Source organism: Salvelinus fontinalis, chromosome 40 (genome assembly GCF_029448725.1).
Source record: "Salvelinus fontinalis isolate EN_2023a chromosome 40, ASM2944872v1, whole genome shotgun sequence".
Lineage (NCBI taxonomy): Eukaryota > Metazoa > Chordata > Actinopteri > Salmoniformes > Salmonidae > Salvelinus > Salvelinus fontinalis.
In genome coordinates, this window is record NC_074704.1 from 17,641,121 (window position 1) to 17,662,260 (window position 21,140).

At 44.8% G+C, this 21,140-nt stretch overlaps 1 protein-coding gene across 4 annotated transcripts in view; it reads left to right on the forward strand.

The window, feature by feature from the left end:
* Positions 1-21,140, forward strand: part of LOC129839304 (septin-9-like) — a 90,468-nt gene that overhangs the window by 10,901 nt on the left and 58,427 nt on the right. Inside the window, exon 1 of one of the 4 annotated variants that reach the window (XM_055906624.1) lies at positions 11,296-11,371. The exons of 2 other annotated variants lie outside the window; for them this stretch is intronic. In XM_055906624.1, coding sequence (XP_055762599.1) covers positions 11,350-11,371 — 22 coding nt within the window. In that variant the 5' untranslated portion in view covers positions 11,296-11,349. Of the gene's footprint in view, positions 1-11,295; positions 11,372-18,005; positions 18,277-21,140 lie in introns of those variants that run through there. One more of the 4 variants, XM_055906622.1, reaches the window with a different exon arrangement.

Below are 21,140 nucleotides of genomic sequence, written 5' to 3' on the forward strand. Positions count from 1 at the left end.
TGTAATAAGGAACTTTGTATCTAGTTTTTGTCATTAGGCTCCAGTGTGTCAGCCATCCTCCTACTCAGTAGCACAATGTCAGATCCAGGTCCCGTAGTGACCAAGCAGCAGATGAGGAGTCAATACTGCTCTTTATGTCTTCTTAACAATGCTGCCTTACAGTGAAGCCAGCTCGTTCCCTGAGTCTGAGACACTCTGTACTGGACCAAACCCAACTCACTGTGGATAGTGCATCCACTGGTTCACTGAGTTCAGCATGGTGCTGGCAACACACGGGTCGTGGATTAGATTTCCCTCGTGGGCCATTGTTTTTAAAGTTCATCCTGTGTCATTGTTAATGTTGACTATTCTGTCTCTTTAGAATAAAGTGTCTGCTAAGTGGCCTATTAAGCTCTCTCGTTGATGAGTATCACACTCAGAAAAACCCACTACTTAGCCTATGGTTCTCAAAGGGACTTGGTGTTCTGTGAATTTGTGTATCCGTAGAAATGGTTATATCTCCATTTCCTGCTGGAGAAGCTTTAAGCTTTCATTAGCCTAATCTTAAGCCCCCCATAGGAAGTAGCCCATTACTTATTATGGCTCATTTGTCTCCTGTCTCCCCAGGTCCAGATGCCTCTATGATTAGCCTCGTTGTGCAGGAATGCCCACTGACGTTTTGTTTCAGAATGCCGTCAAAACCGCCGGAAATACTGTGGTGCGCTCTATGACATCATTAGCCAGTGTGTCAGAGTTCAGCTATATATAAGGATGTTGATTTGTCTAACACGGATGACATTTCAACTTAAAGCCTAGACCCCCAACACCCCCCTCCACACACACACACACACACACACACACACACACACACACACACACACACACACACACACACACACACACACACACACACACACACACACACACACACACACACACACACACACACACACACACACTCTTAAAACAGGACACTGAAAACAGGGCCATGTCACTATGGCTTAGGGTGATGGGCAGTCCTCTAGTGTTAATCATTATTTAGTTATATAACTTATATAAAACACACACCTTCTGTTGAGAGCAGCTGTCATTAACAAAGCATAACTAATGAGCTAGTCATTATTGCCAGGCAGATTAGCTTGTAAACATAATGTGGACAGTCATATTAGGGGGTAATATAAACTGGGTCAGTCATCTAATCAAGAAAACAGATTTTTCTCCAAAACTGTTTACTGCATTTCCGCAGATGCATTAAAAACAGTAATTGACTGAGTAATGGCATGTGTTTTTAAAAAGAGTCGATTTTAAAGTACGATGGTAGGTAATGTGGATGGCCATGTCATTTAATAGTTGCATAATGTCCCAGTAGAAGCCACGTAGGGCATATTTAGGTCTTGTATTTATCTGGGAGTGCTCTGTGACCAAACTCCACATGCACAGACACTACCACAGCGCTCGTGTGTGTGTGTGTGTGTGTGTGTGTGTGTGTGTGTGTGTGTGTGTGTGTGTGTGTGTGTGTGTGTGTGTGTGTGTGTGTGTGTGTGTGTGTGTGTAGACTGTCTGGGTCAGTGCAGCAGATTTAGACATCAGGAGCCTGCCATGCTGATTACAGGGGCACAAGCCACAAGGAACCACAGGAACTCTTTCTCTCTCTCTCTCTCTCTCTCTGCCTCTCCATTTCTCCCTCTCGTTCTCTCACTCGCTCACTCACTCCCTCACCATGACTCCGTTTAGTCTAATTCACAGAGACAGGACAGAGGTGTGTGGGTGGGTGGAATCCCAAAACACACATTATTGTTGACTACCTAGCCCTCAGTCTTGTTTGTCCATGCACTCCGTACCCTGCTGTGTGTTAGGCAGTACTTAGTGAATTGATAAGGCATCCAAGCCACTGTTGGTGATTTGTTTTCTCAATGTCAACGTGTCAGTATTTAACTCCGTCTGTCAATCATCTCTATCAGCCATTCAAAATGCTGAGTGTGGTTCGGACCTGGGCATTTTATAGCCTGAGTCCAAGATCTGTTTGACTCAGGCTAGGTCTGGGCAATGTAGAGCCGGAGACTCCTGGGCCTGGACCCGACACTGTGAGGATATATTCTGTTCTGTCTGCTGCCAGCTTCCTCCAGGCTCTAATTACTAACTTATGGTGAGGAAATATCCAGCAGATGTCCCAGTACTACCACAGCCACGCTGGGAAGGACAGACTTAGAGTTGAGAAATTGTCCTGTGGAGTGGAGTGGGTTAGATTGTAGATACTAGTTTGTATCTGTTTTGTCCTGTGAGCAGCCATTCCAAGAGTAATTACTCAGCCTTTGGGACATTGCTTATTCAGCTATATATTGGCCATGAAATTCATTCTCTATTTGGTTATGAACTGGGAAGAATCTTTAACCAATGAAAACCATGAGAAATTGCTAGCAAACAGAACCGTCAAATACCAAGTCTAATCACTGTCTTATTGAACGCAGGCCTCGTTCATTAACTCAACCACACTGACTCCACATCATCTCAGGCCGCGTCTTTACACCGGGTCAATTGCCTTCTATCTGCCCCGTGGCAGGAAATGCCAATCTAGCGAGTGGGAATTAGTGCACGTGTGAGAGCGTCCTTAGATTCCCCCATAGCCCCAGTGAGCCCCACTCACGCATCCCCTCTCCCCCAGCATTTGGACACCATCAGTAGGGAATATGGGGATTGGGGATGAGCATGTAGCTGCCATTGGAAGCAGAGAGAATCGGGTGATTGGATCAAATCAAGCTCCCTCAATCAGGCTGTGTGTGTGTGTGTGTGTGTGTGTGTGTGTGTGTGTGTGTGTGTGTGTGTGTGTGTGTGTGTGTGTGTGTGTGTGTGTGTGTGTGTGTGTGTGTGTGTGTGTGTGTGTGTGTGTGTGTGTGTGTGGCTCTAGATTAGCAGCTGCTGTATGTGTCGTAGCAGGGTTTTTATTTAAGATGGAGACACTTTTTAGAACATTGCAGATAGAAATTAAAATGTAGAGCTTATCGATTCCTGAATGATCCCCAGGCCAGCGGGTCTGGTTGTAGGAGCAGGGCAGTAGACACATGAGAAGGACAGTCTGTGTCTGACAGAGAATAAGGGAGCTGCGCTGCGTAGCGCTGAGATGAGGTCATAGATTGTGGCTGCAGTGACGAATCGGGCACAGTCTGTTTTATTTTCTCTCTCTCCCTCGCTCCCCATTTATTCTGCATCATCAGCTCTGACTGTATGTTTAGGAAGGCGGTGTAAAATCGTGTGTGTGTGATTATGCCTGTGTGTATATCATCGGCCCCCCGAGGCCCTTCCCCAGATGTGCAGAAGACATGCTCCTGCAGAGGGAATCTCCTGATCTCTCCTCCTCCTCTCCTCCCTTTTACCTTAACTCCTTTCTTCTTCCTGTCCATTTACATTCAGTCCTTTCACTACCTCCTCCTCTCTTATATCTCGCTTTTCTCTTGCCACTCATCTTTTATCTCCTTCTGACTGTTCTTTCTCCTTCATAGTGCATTACCGCCCCATAGGCATGTCTTTACTAGTGGTCCGCTGTGTGCTGGTCCAGTCCTTGACTCTTATGTAACTAAATGCAACATGTTGGGGTCAGGCATTTGGCCATAGGTCATGTACTAAAGTGACGGCTTCCATTTAATGTGAACCCTTAGGCTCACCATGCAACGTCAGTAGCCTCCAGCTTTTTTGGGCTTGTGTGTTTGGTCTTGCATGGGTGCTTCTGTGTACATGGCTGTCCGCGTTCTATGCCCATCTGCCCTACTGCACAACGTGTGTTTACAGGATGTACGGTCATGCGAGAGGAATCTGCTCTGAATAACAGCCTTCCTCCGCAGGCTGTGTGTTTGCGTGTGTGTGTGTCTGCGTGTGTGTGTGTCTGCGTGTGTGTGTGTCTGCGTGTGAGTGTGTCTGCATGTGAGTGTGTCTGCATGTGTGTGGCATTCCCATTTCTGTGTGTGTGTATGCACATGAGTGTGTGTGTGCACGCGCATGTACGTGTGTGTATGCTAGAGGTCAACCGATTAATCGGCAGGGCCGATTTCAAGTTTTCATAACAATCGGTATTCGTCGTTTTTGGACGCTGATTACATTGCATTCCACAAAGGAACTGCGTGGCAGGCTAACCACCTGTTACGCGAGTGCAGCAAGGAGCCAAAGTAAGTTGCTAGCTAGCATTAAACTTATCTTATAAAAAACAATCTTCACATAATCACTAGTTAACTACACATGGTTGATGATATTACTAGTTTAACTAGCTTGTCCTGCGATTCATATCAATTAACAGGCACCGCATTGATTATCATCGAATCACAGCCTACTTCGCCAAATGAGGGATGATTTAACAAAAGCACATTCGCGAAAAAGCACAATCGTTGCACGAATGTACCTAACTATAAACATCAATGTCTTTCTAAAAATCAATAGACAGAAGTATATATTTTTTTAAACTTGCATATTTAGTTCACATAAATTAATGTTAGCAGGCAATATTAACTAGGGAAATTGTGTCACTTCTCTTGCGTTCATTGCATGCAGAGTCAGGGTATATGCAACAGTTTCGGCCACCTGGCTCGTTGCAAACTAATTTTCCAGAATTTTCCATAATTATGACATAACATTGAAGGTTGTGCAATGTAACAGCAATATTTTGACTTAGATATAACGGCTGTTGGAAGGAGAGGACCAAGGTGCTCTCCTGGTAAGTATTCATAATACTTTTAATAAATACGAACACTTGATCAAAAAACGAACAGTTCTGCAAGGTGCAATACAAAAAACAACTACCCACCAAGCACAGGTGGGAATGAGGCTACCTAAGTATGGTTCTCAATCAGAGACAACGATAAACAGCTGCCTCTGAGAACCACACCAGGACAAACACCTAGAAATACAAAACATAGAACGAAACAGAATACCCACCCCAACTCACGCCCTGACCAAACCGAAATAGAGACATAAAAAAGGAACTAAGGTCAGGGAGTGACAGTAACCCATTCGCGCCATGGATTGCGTCGCTGGAGGCTTCTTGCCATGGATCATCGCTGGAGTGGAGAGACACACAGGAGACCTGGCTCTGGGAGAAGGCACAGGACTCACCAGGCTGGGGAGACATATGAGGGTTAATTCTCGGCGCAGGCACAGGACTCACCAGGCTGGAGAGACATACAGGAGGCCTTGTCCTTGGCCGAGGCACCGGATATACTGGGCCGTGGAGGCGCACTGGCGGTCTCGAGCGCAGATCTGGCCCCGCCCGTTCAGCTTCCACACGGCAAATGCGGGACGCTGGCACCGAGCACACCGCCCTGTGGATTCTCGGCCGAGACACAGTGCGCATCATCCCATAGCATTGGGCCTGACCAGTCACATACTCGCCCCGGTAAGAACGGAGTGGGCTCTGGTCTCCAACCTGACTCCGCCACACTCCCCGTGTGCTTCCCCCCCCCAAAAATTGGGGGCTGCATCTCGGGCTTCCTTGCCAGCTGTGTTCCCTCGTACCACTGGTTCCCTTCTCCTGCTGCCTCCGCTCTCCTGGTTGCCTCCAACTGTTCCCATGGGAGGCGATCCCTTCCAGCCAGGATCTCCTCCCATGTGTAGGATCCCTTCCCGTCCTTTTTTCCACGCTGCTTGGTCCGTTGGTGGTGGGTAGTTATGTAACGGCTGTTGGAAGGAGAGGACCAAGGTGCAGCGTGGTAAGTATTCATAATACTTTTAATAAATACGAACACTTGAACAAAAACAACAAAGCGACAAATGAACAGTTCTGCAAGGTGCAATACACAAAACAGAATACAACTACCCACCAAGCACAGGTGGGAATGAGGCTACCTAAGTATGGTTCTCAATCAGAGACAACGATAAACAGCTGCCTCTGAGAACCACACCAGGCCAAAGACCTAGAAATACAAAACATAGAACGCCCACCCCAACTCACGCCCTGACCAAACCAAAATAGAGACATAAAAAAAGAACTAAGGTCAGACCATGACATTGGGGTTGCCACCCGCTCAATAAAACTACAGAGCGGTTCCGTATTTCACTGAAAGAATAAATGTTTTGTTTTCGAAATTATAGTTTCCGGATTTGACCATATTAATGACCAAAGGCTCATATTTCTGTGTTTATTATAACTAAGTATATGATTTGATAGAGCAGTCTGAATGAGCGGTGGTAGGCAGCAGCATGCTCATAAGCATTCATTCAAACTTTACTGCGTTTGCCAACAGCTCTTAGCAAAGCTTGATGCTCTTAGCAAAGCTTGATGCTCAGCGCTGTTTATGACTTCAAGCCTATCAACTCCTGAGAGTGCCTATTAGAACATCCAATAGTCAAAGGTATATGAAATACAAATGATATAGAGAGAAATAGTCGACGCGTCCTAATTCCTATAATAACTACAACCTAAAACTTAACTGGGAATATTGAAGAACTGGGAATATTGAACCACCAGCTTTCATATGTTCTCATGTTCTGAGCAAGGAACTTAAACGTTAGCTTTTTTACATGGCACATATTGCACCTTTACTTTCTTCTCCAACACTGTTTTTGCATTCTTTAAACCAAATTGAGCATGTTTCATTATTTATTTGAGACTAAATATATTTTATTATGTATTATATTTAAGTTAAAATAAGTGTTCATTGTTCATTCAGTATTGTTGTAATTGTCATTATTACACAGACACGTATGTATGTATATATATATAAAAATCGTCCGATTTTAATTGGTATCGGCTTTTTTTGGTTCTCCAATAATCGGTTTCGGAGTTAAAATCCTAATCGTTCGACCTCTAATGTATGCGGTGTATGATTGACCCCAATTATTAGACTGGTCAATATTTTTTTTGTCAAGCAGTAGTAAATATCAAACAAATATTTCTGGCACACGCCAATCTCGGTGAACTAATCCATTGCTGAGGCCGTGGGGATGGCACAGTCCAAGAAGAGGGGGAGTGTGGCTGCACAATGCACTTGTCACGAATCCCGCCGAGGATGGTGCCTCTTCCTGTTCGGGCGGCGCTCGGCGGTCGTCGTCACCGGCCTACTAGCTGCCATCGATTCCTTTCTTTTTGTGTCTGTTAGTTTGGGCTGATTGGGTGCACCTGTTTTGAGTTTAGTTTGGTGGGTAGGCTATTTAAGGGCAGGTAGCCCGCTGGCTGTTGTGCGGGCTTGTATTCTGTTATGTTGTGGTTGGATTGTAATGTGGATTTTGTTATTTTCTGTTTACAGTTTAGTCCGGTGTTTTTGGACTCGTCTTTTTCATGCGCCCGTGTGTTTTAGGGCATGATCGTTTTCCCTGTGTATTAGAAAATAAATCCTCATTATTGAAACCTGCTCTCTGCGCCTGACTCCATCCACCCAGTACTCCTAGCAGTTCTGACAGCACTTCTCTCTTCAGAATGAGCTCTCTCCTGACAATTTGTGCACATTCATTGTTTCATAACTTCATTGTGTGAATTGTTTAAGTTTCATTGTTAGTGTCTATCAATTCACAATTGCATACAGTAGCTCACCAGAAGTACATTTGACTGTTAATTCCCATTTCTAATCTACAACGTTTATTTGGTTACATAATGTCTGTTAATGCATTCAATATATTATTATTCCAGTCGTTTACCCGTTCTCATTGTCGGAGTGGACACGTTGTTTGCAGAGCGCATAACCTAAACTACACTTGTAAGAAACACGTTTTGGTTTATTTCATTCCATTTACGAGTTGTGTCAATTTAGTCATTTACAGGAGCACTCCAAACAAAAGACAATGTTGAGTAAGGACGCGCACTTGATTACACAGAGAAGTAGGCCGGCCTATAGGCTTCTCAAAGTAATGTTTTCTTCACCTTAATTAGCGAGGAAGCAAAGTATGTTTTTACATCCATTCAGACTAACAATAATTCCTCAATGTATTTGAAACATCTTTCCAGCTCTCTCCCTTTTGATAACCACTCGGTGTGAAAGGGAAAATGTCAAACATCATAAAATGGGCCTACCTGATTACTATTTATCCCTTGCGCAAATAGCCTACAGCTGATGGCACAGAATATTTAATACAATGTTGCAAGGAGCTTCAGGCCAGACCCAAGTTAATAGCTGATACAATGTTTCAAGTTCGTTGCAGACAGACCATGTGTAGCCACTGCAGGCGGCAATGTTTTTAGTTGTTTGCTTTATAGGCTCTTTTTACATGGCAATAAAGTTACTTTTTAGGTTTATATCATTTTTCATTTAGAATTGGATCGAATTTTGATTAACCACATGACAATGATTTTGAGATACGAAGACATTATTATAAATAAAATAATTGTTCCACATAAATGTGCGTACGAAAAACACAACTGGTCCACAGATCAGTAGAAATTGTCAAATAAATTGGCCGACTCCAAGGGAAACCTATTACCGGCAACTTCAGGAGAGTAACAGCAGAATCTGCGAAAGCCAGCGAGAGCTGGATGGTCGGGACAGGTTAAGTTTTTTTTCCCCTAAGGTTTTTATTATGTGGATTTTAATAAAAGGTTAAGGTTTTTATAGAGTGGATTTTAATAAAACATATAGGGTATGTCTATCACAGGAGGTTAGTGGCACCTTAATTGGGGAGGACGGCCTAGTGGTAATGGCTGGTTTCCATATGCCATTCTGTTCACTCTGTTCCAGCCATTATTATGAGCCGTCCTCACCTCAGCAGTCTCCACTGATTAAAAAAATAAATACAATTTTAAGTTGTATTTATTTTCTCTCTCCTATCTCTACAGATGGATACTGGAGCTGGTCTCTCTCTCTCTCTCCTATCTCTACAGATGGACGCTGGAGCTGGTCTCTCTCTCTCTCTTATCTCTACAGATGGACGCTGGAGCTGGTCTCCCTCTCCTCAAATAGGTCTCATCATGGAGCCAGTACAGTACAGTCCTGTTGAGGCTTATAGTAAACCAACATTGAATCAGAGCTGTCTTACCGCAGCACCACTGTTTTAATACCGTACACATATCATAAATGAAAAAGTGTGTCACCAAAAAATACTGCTGTTTTGTTAGTTGTCTGAGTGTCACAAATAGGAAGTCACAGATTGTCACTTGTGTTTGTGCGTGTGGCCTCATGCGTGCCTGCTTGCATGAGTCTGTGTGAGAGACCACAATGCTTTTGGGCTCCGGGCCAAGGGTCTGACTCGATCTCGCCTGACCAGCTGAGCACTGACTAGGTCCAGGGTAGACCGGGTTAGTGCTGCCATTTGGCTGCCCTAAAGAGTTCTCCTTAATTAAAACTTGTCATAAGCATTCATTGCATTCTACTAACTTTATTTAACAGAAAAGGGATCTTTTTTTTATGTTGCTAGTCTTGACCCTGATTATCTCTGCTTTAAATGTCTGAGTACTAAGCAGCATGAGACCTCCCCCCCACTCCCACACACCCACATACACATGCTAAACACACACGCGCTCAGTGCAGGATTTGGTGGAATCAGACAAGGGCCTTAAAACCGGGCCTCTATTTTTGACAGACTTGGGTAACATTGACAAACACCGTGTGGATGAAAGTTGGCTTCTTCCTTATGGCTGAGTTCCTCTTTAATTCAGCATCAAAAAAGTGAGAATTTATCCAGAGTGTAGATCTGATCGGTTTCTTTGTGTGACCTTTAGTAACCACACAGTACAAGTGTGTGTGTGTGTGTGTGTGTGTGTGTGTGTGTGTGTGTGTGTGTGTGTGTGTGTGTGTGTGTGTGTGTGTGTGTGTGTGTGTGTGTGTGTGCGTGCACACCAACATAGACACACACCTACAAAATCCACACACACCCCTATCCCTCCATCCAGTCCCTCTACTCCCCCACACAGACATATGGCCATATGACATGAGCAGTGGGGGAGTGAGGAGAGCCAGAGGAAGGAGGTGCAGCAGAGGGGGAGAGACATACAACTCCACAGAGCTGGTTTAGGTCAGAAGAGGGACCCTAGATAGCCCTTTTTAACAGAACCCCGTTATGTAGATACAGATAACCCCACTGCTCATCCATGCCGGTCTCCTTCCCACTAGGATCCAGTGTGTGTGTGTGTGTGTGTGTGTGTGTGTGTGTGTGTGCCACAACTCCGGGATCTATTGGCCATGTTGCACCCATTAATGACTAGTTCCAACTTCCTTGGGTCCCTCATACAGTTGATGCAGCATTTTTAAAAAGAGGATCTTACAAAGAGGGAAAACCTAGAGAAGGTTGTTTGTGTTTGTGAACTCACTTCTGATCACACTCTTTGGCAGAGAGACTAAAGTTTGCCTCCGGTTGAAGTTTTTGACAACGTACAAGAAATCCCTGTCGACACGTACACCATCCCCAGCCCCGTCTCTTGTATCAACACCTCACCTCCGATAAAGCCGGGCGTTTGTCATCGGGGCGAGCCAAGAGAAACAACTTGCCCTATCGCAACTGTGGCATATCACTGTCCTCACCCAGCCGCGGTTCCTGTAGACTAAACTAAAACAGCCCAGGACAGGTCACATTCACCTGAAAGAGCCAAAGGGTTTGCCTCCAATCATGTTTACGCTAAAGCTATCTAGATAGCTAAGTCGCTAACTCTGGCTAGCTAAAGCCACTAACTCTGCGGTATCTAGGGAGGGATCGGATGTCCCTTTGAGAACAAATGGAAAGGGAAGGGAAGTGCTTGTAACTTGGGCCGCCCTCTCCCTTTCACTCACACTCTCACACACACACACGGGTGTGTTTGTTTGGCCGTTTTCTCGCCCAGACGGCAGCTCGCTAAGTGACCCTTGACCTCTCCTGAGAGCAAGGTGGAGGGTCAGAGGTCAGAGTGCGTCCTGCTCTCCTGGCGTCAGGGGATGGGTTGGAAAGGGAGTGGGGTTAGGGGTGGGCACTATGGAATGCTCCAGGTCTGTTAAGTGGCTCCAGTGTTTGTTTTTCCTGATTTAAACCCCAGTCAATAGAACTGGAGATACTCTGGGAGGATAGAATACACAGTCTCTGGTCAGGAAATGTTAAAGTTCCTCTATAACTCACTCAGTTGAGTGTAATGTTTTCAGAGTGTTCTTTGTCCGTCGACCTTGTACCATTGGCGTCTTGGTGTCGAAGGTCCCTACACATACAGCATCCGAGTAAGTGTGTGTGAGAGTGTGATTGGGGGCTGTTGAATGGAGGTAGCGGGATGCTTGAGTTCCAGGACCCTAGAGAGAAACTCATTAAAAGAGCGAGAACTTCCCTCTGATCAGTTCTAACACTGCATTATCACGGCAGATTGAAGACATTAGCATTACAGAGGGAGGGAGGGAGGGGGAGAGAGGTGACTAAGTCAGACAGAAAAAGGGGAAGTCTCCAGCAAAAAAAGGGAGGGAGAGAAAAAAGACAGACATTACATGTCGCTGAGGCTGTGAGCAAGTAATGGAGCGAGACAGAATAGCCGGTAAGTTCTGGGCTCTCAAACTTTTTCTTCTGCATAGTTTGGAGTCTGCTTAATTTACTATTTTCTAACTCACTTGGTAACTTTGCTGCCTCGCCTGTGTAGAGGAAGCCACGAGTCATTCGGGGTTCTGTTTGTTTAGTCGGGCAATACAGTAGACGCTGGGGCACTCTGTCTGTCTCGTCCGCTTGCCTCACTACTGTTTGAAAGGGTTTAGGACTAACTAATTCATCTTGCTCGTGAATTCCACAAGAATATGATCATCGGCTCTAATGATGATTTCAGCCTTTTCACTTTGGATTTTTTGTTGTTGTTGAATTCTCTCAATTTTTAAGGGTTGACTTGTAATAGTTTACTCTGCAGCTGGTGGTTGTCTTTGTCTCTCTTTCTGACACTGTCAGCTGTGAGATACTGTACGGCTGCCTTTACTGAGTGTGCTTGTCTGCATGAGTGTGTGCGTGAGAGGGGAGTGGGCATCATGTGAAGAAGTGTCTTAAGCCCCATGACTACAAGGTATCCTGGACACTACTATGGAAAGAAATGTGGAAAAGCCACAAACCAAATATGCAACTTGTGACTGAGGCATTGCAGTAGGATTGCATTGGATATGATGGAATAATGATTCACTACAGTTGACCCTGATGTGGGAGCTAGACTATAGACATGATTCACTCTGAATAATGTCATAGCCATGCATACGAGGGAGTTTATGCTTGATTTCAGTCATCTGGATTAACTATGGTTGATGGGAAAGTCTCTATTTTTAGTTATGGGATGAGGCATGAGCTCATGTCTCATGTCGTCGCTAATATGCTTTTTTTTTCGGTTGTGGCCTCCGCCAGCGTCTTTTCAGGAAAGCCTAGCACATCCCACACACTGTGTCCTGTCAGATTGGGTGTCTTGTCATGCTGTGTCCTCCCCGCTGTTGCTCTCAGCTTCAGGGTTGATATTCCTCCACTTCCCCTGTTCATGTCACTCTCTCTGTTTACACACAGTGCTACGACTGAAGCTATCTCTGATCCATAGATCTGCCTTATCAGGTCTTTCATTGGATATTCCATTTTTTGGTACGTTTTGAGTGTAGAGGGGCTTCTAAACTGGCCCATATGGGCTCAGTCTGGATTAAAACGATAAAGCTAATCCAACAGGCTTGTGGAGATTAGCGTCGGACATCAAACTGAGCGTCACTCTGAAAATTAGCCTTCATTCAGCTGCTAATGAGATGGCTCTGCTTCAGCTCAGAGCATCTGATCTTGATCTGCTGTGCAGACTCTGTATAGTTCTAGATTAGACCACAGGGAGGCAGTGTTGCTATGTGAGTTTTCCCTTAGCCGTCTGTCTCTGCATGCAGTCAGTGGAGTGCACCACCATTTCACTGAGCTCTGTGAAAAGTTCCATGTGGATGATTCATATTTTGCAGACAGGGATTTCTTTCTTGTGTGATTTGGAAGAATATAGCAAAGTCGGACGTTGGTGGGGGTGAGGAGAAGTGTGAGGTTTTTCCACAGCTCGAGCGTTTGGTGGCAGCAGTCGCCTTTCACCCAGGAAGCCCTGGGTTGAGCAACTTCCTCTTTATTTTATTTTATTTTATAGGGTTGATTTGAGATATGTTGCTATGACAACCAACCCCCCCCCCCCCCCAAAAAAAACACGTAACTTGTTTTGAGAGCGATATGAGCTATAGTATTCAGTCTTAACGGGACATTTTGGACCTGTGTTTTGAGCCTCTGTCTCCACTCTCCGTTTTGGCTCTGTAGTGTTTCACTGCTATAAACCGTAGCGTCAAACCTCAGAGTTACGGCCGTGGTGTAGCCTCTCTACCCTCGGCTGTGCTGGATTTAAGATAATATGTTCAATGTGATGTCTTATTGATCATCTCTAAGTATTGGCAGCACATTGTGCTATACTGGCAGATAGCTGACTCCCTCATTGTGGCTGGCTGCTGCTTCAGTGGTCAAATGAAAATCGATGTTTAATAGTGGAAATCAGAAATGCCATTTCCATGTCTGTATTGTGACATTTTAAGTAGAGATGATCAGTACAGGATATCCTGTTGAGTGACGCTCTCATCACAGCCATGGCAGGCTATTGGTGGCTGAGGAGTGAGTTGATAGACCAGTTGAGGTCAATGCGGAGGGAGGGAGGTGGCGATAGGGCTTTGCTCTGAACACTGGTTCTTACATACTCTGGATCAACACAAGGCCTGTTCAGTGTGTCACATGTCAGCTTACTCATCCATCGGCTGCTGTGTGTGAATATTCCTTTGCATTAGTTTGGGTTTTGCACAATGTAAACAGTGCAGTGAATGCCAACGATAGCCAATGCAGTACCCTTAAGCCACAGCACAACAAACACATGCAAGACTCCACTCACACACATGCACACTACCCAATGGCTAACCCCTGTAGAGGAAGTTGCAAGGCTCTTTGTGTTGCATAAAAGCAGTGTACAGGATTTCCTCCATGAGTCAGCTGTCGACACATCTACCTCCCCACCTCTCTGCACCCTACCTTTTATTGTCTGCTAGTATTATTATTTCTCTACTAGGATAAGACCGGGCCCAAAGAACATGGCCCTGGACATTGAGAACAGGAAAGTAGGAAACTGGGCGGGCAGGCTCTATGGAAGCCCCGCCTTTGGTGTTGGGAGTTTGGCTGGTACTAGGCTATTATATGGAAATGACGGAACAGGGGTCAAATCTGGGGTTAGGTTAGTCATGATATATTCGTCAATGGATACTGGTAGTCCTGAAGGTGTATCACAGCGAGGGCCAGCTCTCGTGTGACCCTTGTATGATCTACGGGTCTGACTGGGCCTTGCACCAGTGGAACATTCATTGAAGGTGTGGAAAATGCTAACGTAACGTGTAGGGAATGCTACAATAATGGTACTTTTAGATGGTACGAGATAGATGGCAAACCAGATGTCATTGTTTTCAATGAGAGCACGACAGTAAACGCCGTTGAGGTTGGCGGTGAATGCCGTCAGCCGCCACGGTAGATGGGACTTGCCGCCAGAGTTCGAATATTTAACATTTTGCCGTCTGCCATGTCTCGCTATGTTCTGTTCTTTATTTTTGTCTTATTATTATCTATCCCGATGCCTAGTCACTTTACCCTGCCTTCATGTACATATCTACCTCATTATTATCTATCCTGATGCCTAGTCACTTTACCCTGCCTTCATGTACATATCTACCTCATTATTATCTATCCTGATGCCTAGTCACTTTACCCTGCCTTCATGTACATATCTACCTCATTATTATCTATCCTGATGCCTAGTCACTTTACCCTGCCTTCATGTACATATCTACCTCATTATTATCTATCCTGATGCCTAGTCACTTTACCCTGCCTTCATGTACATATCTACCTCAAATACCTAGTACTACTGCACATTGTACTGGTACTCCCTCTATATAGCTACATTCTTGTGTATTTTATTCCTCTTGTGTTACTATTTTTTGTATTTTTTTGTTAACCCTGCATTGTTGGGAAGGGCTTGTAAGCAAGCATTTCGCAGTAAAGTCTACACCAGTTTTATTCGGCGCCTGTGACAAATAAAATTTGATTTGATGACGACTGGTATGACGTTTTTTGCGTCCCTCGTCTAAACGCAGCATAACATGACGTGTAAAAAGGCACACTTCATCGCACAGAGTGTGTTTTTTTTATGCCTGATGGGCAAAGTGTGAAATTATCCAGTCAGGATAGGAGGCCTGGCGTGTTTACAAGTTCTAATTGGACAGCTCTCTCACGCGCTCATTCTCTCTCTCTCTCTGTCTCTCTCTATGTTATTATCCCGTTTAATTGCGTAGTTTCGCTACTCAAGACTTTATTGAAGCCAAGTTTATTTAGCTCTGTTAATTCCATCAGCAGTCATCAGTGCACTGTTGCCACGCTGTCTGGACTGAAAGGTCAGGACAATGCCGTTTTAAAAGGTGTCATTTTATAGGAACTGTCTAATCACGCACACACACACTCATAAATGGAATTGATGTGGGGCGACTGGTTTGTCACTTCCTCATGATAAAAGTCTGTGGTCGTGTGTTCCTATTCGTCTGAAATTGGCCTGACAACCAAGTCTGCAGGTACAACCAGGGAAGTATTAAGGAGGCCTACACAGGAAGTGACAAAGCTAACCCGCATCATACTGGAGAGAGATGACGTTAAGAGTCAATATGTGAAGAGTCCTAGACCAGCCTATCCTATAAGTACATTGTACTGACCCAAACCGGCACCCTTTTACACAAACACCATGCATCTACACCACAGCTCTCCTGTCTCCTCTCTCTCTCTCTCTCTCTCTGCCATGATCCAGGACCAGGCTGTATTGTTTTGGTGGGGATTTTTCTACAGTTTAGCCCTGAGCCTTCAAACACTGTTTACTGGGCTATTTCAGGGGTACTGAAACACACACGCGCTCCAGATGTTGTTTTGAAAATCTGTCTCTCGATGCCTGGGAGGGAGCCATCATCTGCGCGTGCGTGTGTGTTTGCGTGCGTGTTTAGATAAATATATGCTGGCTGGGGAGGTGTGTATTTCACACGGTGTGTTTTAGGTTTAATTGAGGACTCGGGCTGTGTGGCATATGGTTTACAGTACTGCCACTGGGTCTGAGTACCAGGGGGCCACACACTGCTACATTTGACCGAAGATACGTACATGAATGCACAGGCATGGGTTAGTGAGGATGTAACACACATGCACGCAGGCACACACACCACACGCCTATACACAGCTGTCAGGTTTTACTGGATGTGTGACACACAGAATGTGGGTATGTGAGTACTTATGAGGCAGACTCAACCCATGGTTGCTCTCAGCACTGAGAGGCACCCTACACAATCCATAGAAGACTGTAACCTTTCCAACACAGCACAAGTGGTCAAAAACATGGTAGCAGTCTAGCAGAAGTATTCCAGTCCTATAACTGGTATATATCATAAACCCACACACTCCATAGTCCTTGGACACACACACACACTCTACCTGGCAGCCTCTGGCCCTGGTCCCTAGACACTCGCCATACAGAGGAGCCAGAACACACAATAAAACACAGCAGGACTGCTGCTGACCTGAAGGTGTTGGGGTGAGGCGATGCCAGCCACCAGGTGGGCCCACTTCCAGAGAAGTGAGTGTTCTTTAATTAGAGAGGTAGTGAGTCTAAGGATGAGTCTGAAATGGAACCCTATTCCCTATATAGGGCTCTGGTCAAAAAAAGTAATGCACTATATGAGCCCTGGTCAAAAAGGTAGTGCACTATATGAGCCCTGGTCAAAAAGGTAGTGCACTATATGAGCCCTGGTCAAAAAGGTAGTGCACTATATGAGCCCTGGTTAAAAAGGTAGTGCACTATATGAGCCCTGGTCTTAAAGGTGCTTTATATGAGCCCTGGTCAAAAAGGTAGTGCACTATATGAGCCCTGGTCAAAAAGGTAGTGCACTATATGAGCCCTGGTCTTAAAGGTGCTTTATATGAGCCCTGGTCTTAAAGGTGCTTTATATGAGCCCTGGTCAAAAAGGTAGTGCACTATATGAGCTCTGGTCAAAAAGGTAGTGCACTATATGAGCCCTGGTCAAAAAGGTAGTGCACTATATGAGCCCTGGTCAAAAAGGTAGTGCACTATATGAGCCCTGGTCAAAAAGGTAGTGCACTATATGAGCCCTGGTCAAAAAGGTAGTGCACTATATGAGCTCTGGTCAAAAAGGTAGTGCACTATATGAGCCCTGGTCAAAAAAGTAGTGCACTATATGAGCCCTGGTCAAAAAAGTAGTGCACTATATGAGCCCTGGTCAAAAAGGTAGTGCACTATATGAGCTCTGGTCAAAAAGGTAGTGCACTATATGAGCCCTGGTCAAAAAGGTAGTGCACTATATGAGCCCTGGTCAAAAAGGTAGTGCACTATATGAGCCCTGGTCTTAAAGGTGCTTTATATGAGCCCTGGTCAAAGGTAGTGCACTATATAGTATAGTCCAGGCTGCATCACATCCGGCCGTGATTGGGAGTCCCATAGGGAAACGCACAATTGTCACAGCGTCGTCCAGGTTTGGCCGGGGTAGGATGTCATTGTAAATGAGATTTTGTTCTTAACTGACTTGCCTAGTTATATAAAGGTGAAATTAAAATATACATACATTTTTTTGGAAAAAGGGTGCCATTGCAGATGCAGTCAGACTTTGTGTCAGGAAAGTACCAGAGAAGTGAGTGTTCTTTAATTAGTGGTAGTGAGGCAGAATTCCATGTTTATCTATAACTACTGAGGTACTTTCTGAGGTGGTCAGTTCATGTTAGCTCGAGTGGAGTGGGACTGAGTGGCTTGAGGTTTATGAAGGCCATTCTTGAGGGCCTGACTTTTTGACTGGTTGGCTGAGGGAAGGGGAGCTTTCTGGTTGATTACACGAGGCTAGGAAGTTGATTAAGTGGCTGTGTGACAATTCCCCTGTTGGCGCATGTCTTTTTACAAGTTGTAGAATGTTATGGGATCAGACTTGACACACAGACACAGTCATGCACGCACACACACACACTCATTGAGAGGGAGACGGCAGGCAGGGAGATGCACAAAAAAAAGGGAGTTTCTCTCTGAGGGGAGGAGAGGAGGGCTTGCCTTTCACTCTCTGAAGACTGAACGCTGCGATGTAGTGCCAGGCATAGGAGGAAGCAGAGAAAAATAAGTTGCTCCTTTAAGAAAGCTGTGGGCTTGGATCAGATCTACTACTCAGCACTCTGTTTTTTTACACTGGCTCCTAATTTGGGATTTGTTTAGAATCCATAGAGGGACTCTGGAACGTTACCTTGATTGGGAGGGGATTTGTGAATTCTGTTTACTTGGATATCAAACCAGCAAGATGTCTGACTCCAAGGTTACTGCTCACTTAGACGGAATTATCTCTGACTTTGAAGGTTTGTCTTGTTTTGATTACCCTCTTTTATTTGTCACAGATGTTCCTATCGACAGCCAGTGGTGACTAACGACGGAAGATAACTGACAACTGTCAAAAAGACTATTTCTAGATCGAATTTACAATTGAGTCACTAGCCTTCTTCATTTAACAGCACGGGTCTCTCTCGCTCGGTTTTGGTTTCTCGAGTTTGTTTGTGTGTTCGCACGCGCATTGGGCATGTGTTCCCCCCTGTCTCTTAATGCGAGTCTGTTATTGATTTATATGGGGCGGCAGGTAGCCTAGTGGTTAGAGCATTGGGCCAGTAACCGAAAGGATGCTAGATCGAATCCCCGAGCTGACAAGGTAAAAATCTGTCGTTCTTTCCCTGAACGAGGGGAACTGAACTAGGCCGTCATTGTAAATAAGAATTTGATCTTAACTAACTGACTTGCCTTGTTAAATAAAGGTACATTTAAAAAATATATCCTAGTAATGTCAGTAGAGTACCCCAATATTGACAGTGCTACTCCATCGCAGGAAACCTTCCAGCTGAAAGCATTAAAGGGACTCATAGTAAAGCCTCACATCTGGCCACTGCATCAAACCCCCATTCATTCACAACTCCTCAGTGTATCCTCTGTCTCTCTCCTTTGTTTTCCTAGCTGTCCTGTGAAGCTAGCATTGATTTCCTTTGTTGTCCTCTTCCTCCTTTCCTCTTCCTCCTCCGGTCCGAGTGTGTCCTTCCCTCCGGCTATGAAAGGTCTGACAGATGCCACACACACACACACGTTTATTTTGCTATCCTTGTGGGGAACAAACAATTGATCCCAAACAATTGATTCCCATTCCGTTTCCCAAACTCAGTCTCTCGGACCCCAAGGGGTGCAAGTTTTGGTTTTTGGCCTCACTAAACAGCTCATTAAAATGATCAAAGCTTGATGATTAGTTCATTATTTGAATCAGCTGTGTAGTGCTAGGGCAAAAAAACAAAACATGCACCCCTTGGGGTCCCAAGGACCGAGTTTGGGAAACCCTGCCCTAACCCCTAATCCTTATTCTAACCTTAATCCGAAAACTAAACCTAACCCTAACTCTAACCCTAATTGTAAGCTTAAACCTAACCGCTGAAGCAAAAAAAAAGCCTTATCCTTTGTGGGCTTGACAAAACGCATCCATTTGTCTGAATTTTCCTTGTTTTACTATCCCTATGAGGGCTCTGGAGGCCGATACGTAGAGCTTATTAAAGAGCAGTGATACTATCGAGAGCAGTGTGCGGGTTTCTTATTTTTATCCCCACAAGGACAGTAAAACCAAAACCCACACACTTTGAACTGAAAGCGTGTTTACTCCGTCAGATCTGAGAATCTGAATGTGTGACTGAACACAGTTAAACATGCCAGTATTGTTCATTTCATTTCTTTAGGGTCATATGGACACAGTCCAACACTTGATGAGCTTTGGGTTCTCGCTCTCTTGGTCAGATCGGTCTATGTGCATTCACTCCCTTAGAATTACACGTCTGGATGTGTGGTCCTGCTTCAGAAAGTAGTTTTGAGTCAGTGAAGCTCAAAACAATATCAGTCGGGGCATGAAGACCTTGTTCTTTGACAGAAAGGATTGTGGTGATCTCTCCATATTGGACAGACCAGACTCTATCTCCCACAGCTGTAGGTTTATGTCCAGGTAGTTCTTTTAGTGAGAGATTATGTGTTCTGAGGGACCGTGCCGCTGTTTGGGCAGGGAGAGGAAATTCCACCGAGAGTGTGTGTGTGTGTGTGTGTGTGTGTGTGTGTGTGTGTGTGTGTGTGTGTGTGTGTGTGTGTGTGTGTGTGTGTGTGTGTGTGTGTGTGTGTGTGTGTGTGTGTGTGTGTGTGTGTGTGTGTGTGTGTGTGTGTGTGTTACCCTGCCAAAAATAGGTAAAGTAAACATGTGTTCTATTGCCTGGGCTCTCTTTTAAAGTGGCATGTGTTTATGTATATTTGGTAGAGTGTCCGTGCACTTTTATGACCATCTTTGGAGGCTTGTGCACCACTTTCTTTGTAAACTCAGTTCATTAGTGCTTGTCAGGTCCAACAGTTCCTTTTTAACAAATGATTTTAAACTGCATTGCTTGCTGTTTGGGGTTTTAGGCCGGGTTTCTGTACAGCACTTTGAGATATCAGCTGACGTAAGAAGGGCTATATAAATACATTTGATTTGATATTACTATGCAGATTGTGTTGCTCAAATTTGTAGGTACAGTGTGCTGTTAACTTTCCATTAGCAGTACTCAAATGGATGAAAAATACCATATCAGTGCCATGGTAACAGGATGATGTCAGCCACCCTGTCACTCAGCCTGTTCTCTCAGGCAGTTGTGAATTCTGCTTGTATCTGATTCTCCCTGGTATCTGATCAGGGCTGTGTAGAAACGTGGCTATTGGTCACACACTGCTGCTGAAACACGGCTGACGTAGGCCTACTCTGCCATTTACTTGCAAATCCAGTCTGGTCCGTGGTATGTCTGTCTCTCAGCTCAAACTAGAAGTGTGGGGATTTTCCAGAAGCTTCTTGTTTGTGGACAGTGTGTGTTTCTAGATTGTGTGGTTTATGTTAGTGCTTTGGTATGGATTTTAATTTCTTATTTTTGACTGCATCTGAGATCACCATCAAGTCATACGCCTTGGTCTATTATTGCTCTCTGATTAATTGAATCAACTCAATAGAGAATCAACTAAATAGTGAATAGTCCTCTCAGGGTCTGTTTGTTATGGTGGAGTTTGAAATAGCTGCAGGTGTTGTCTGGAATACATCCGCTCTTGCTACTTCTAACATTGGAAATGGCTCCAGTGGGCAACAAGTGATGTAAAATCAGGATGGCAGTAGCCTGCAATACAGAAGGCT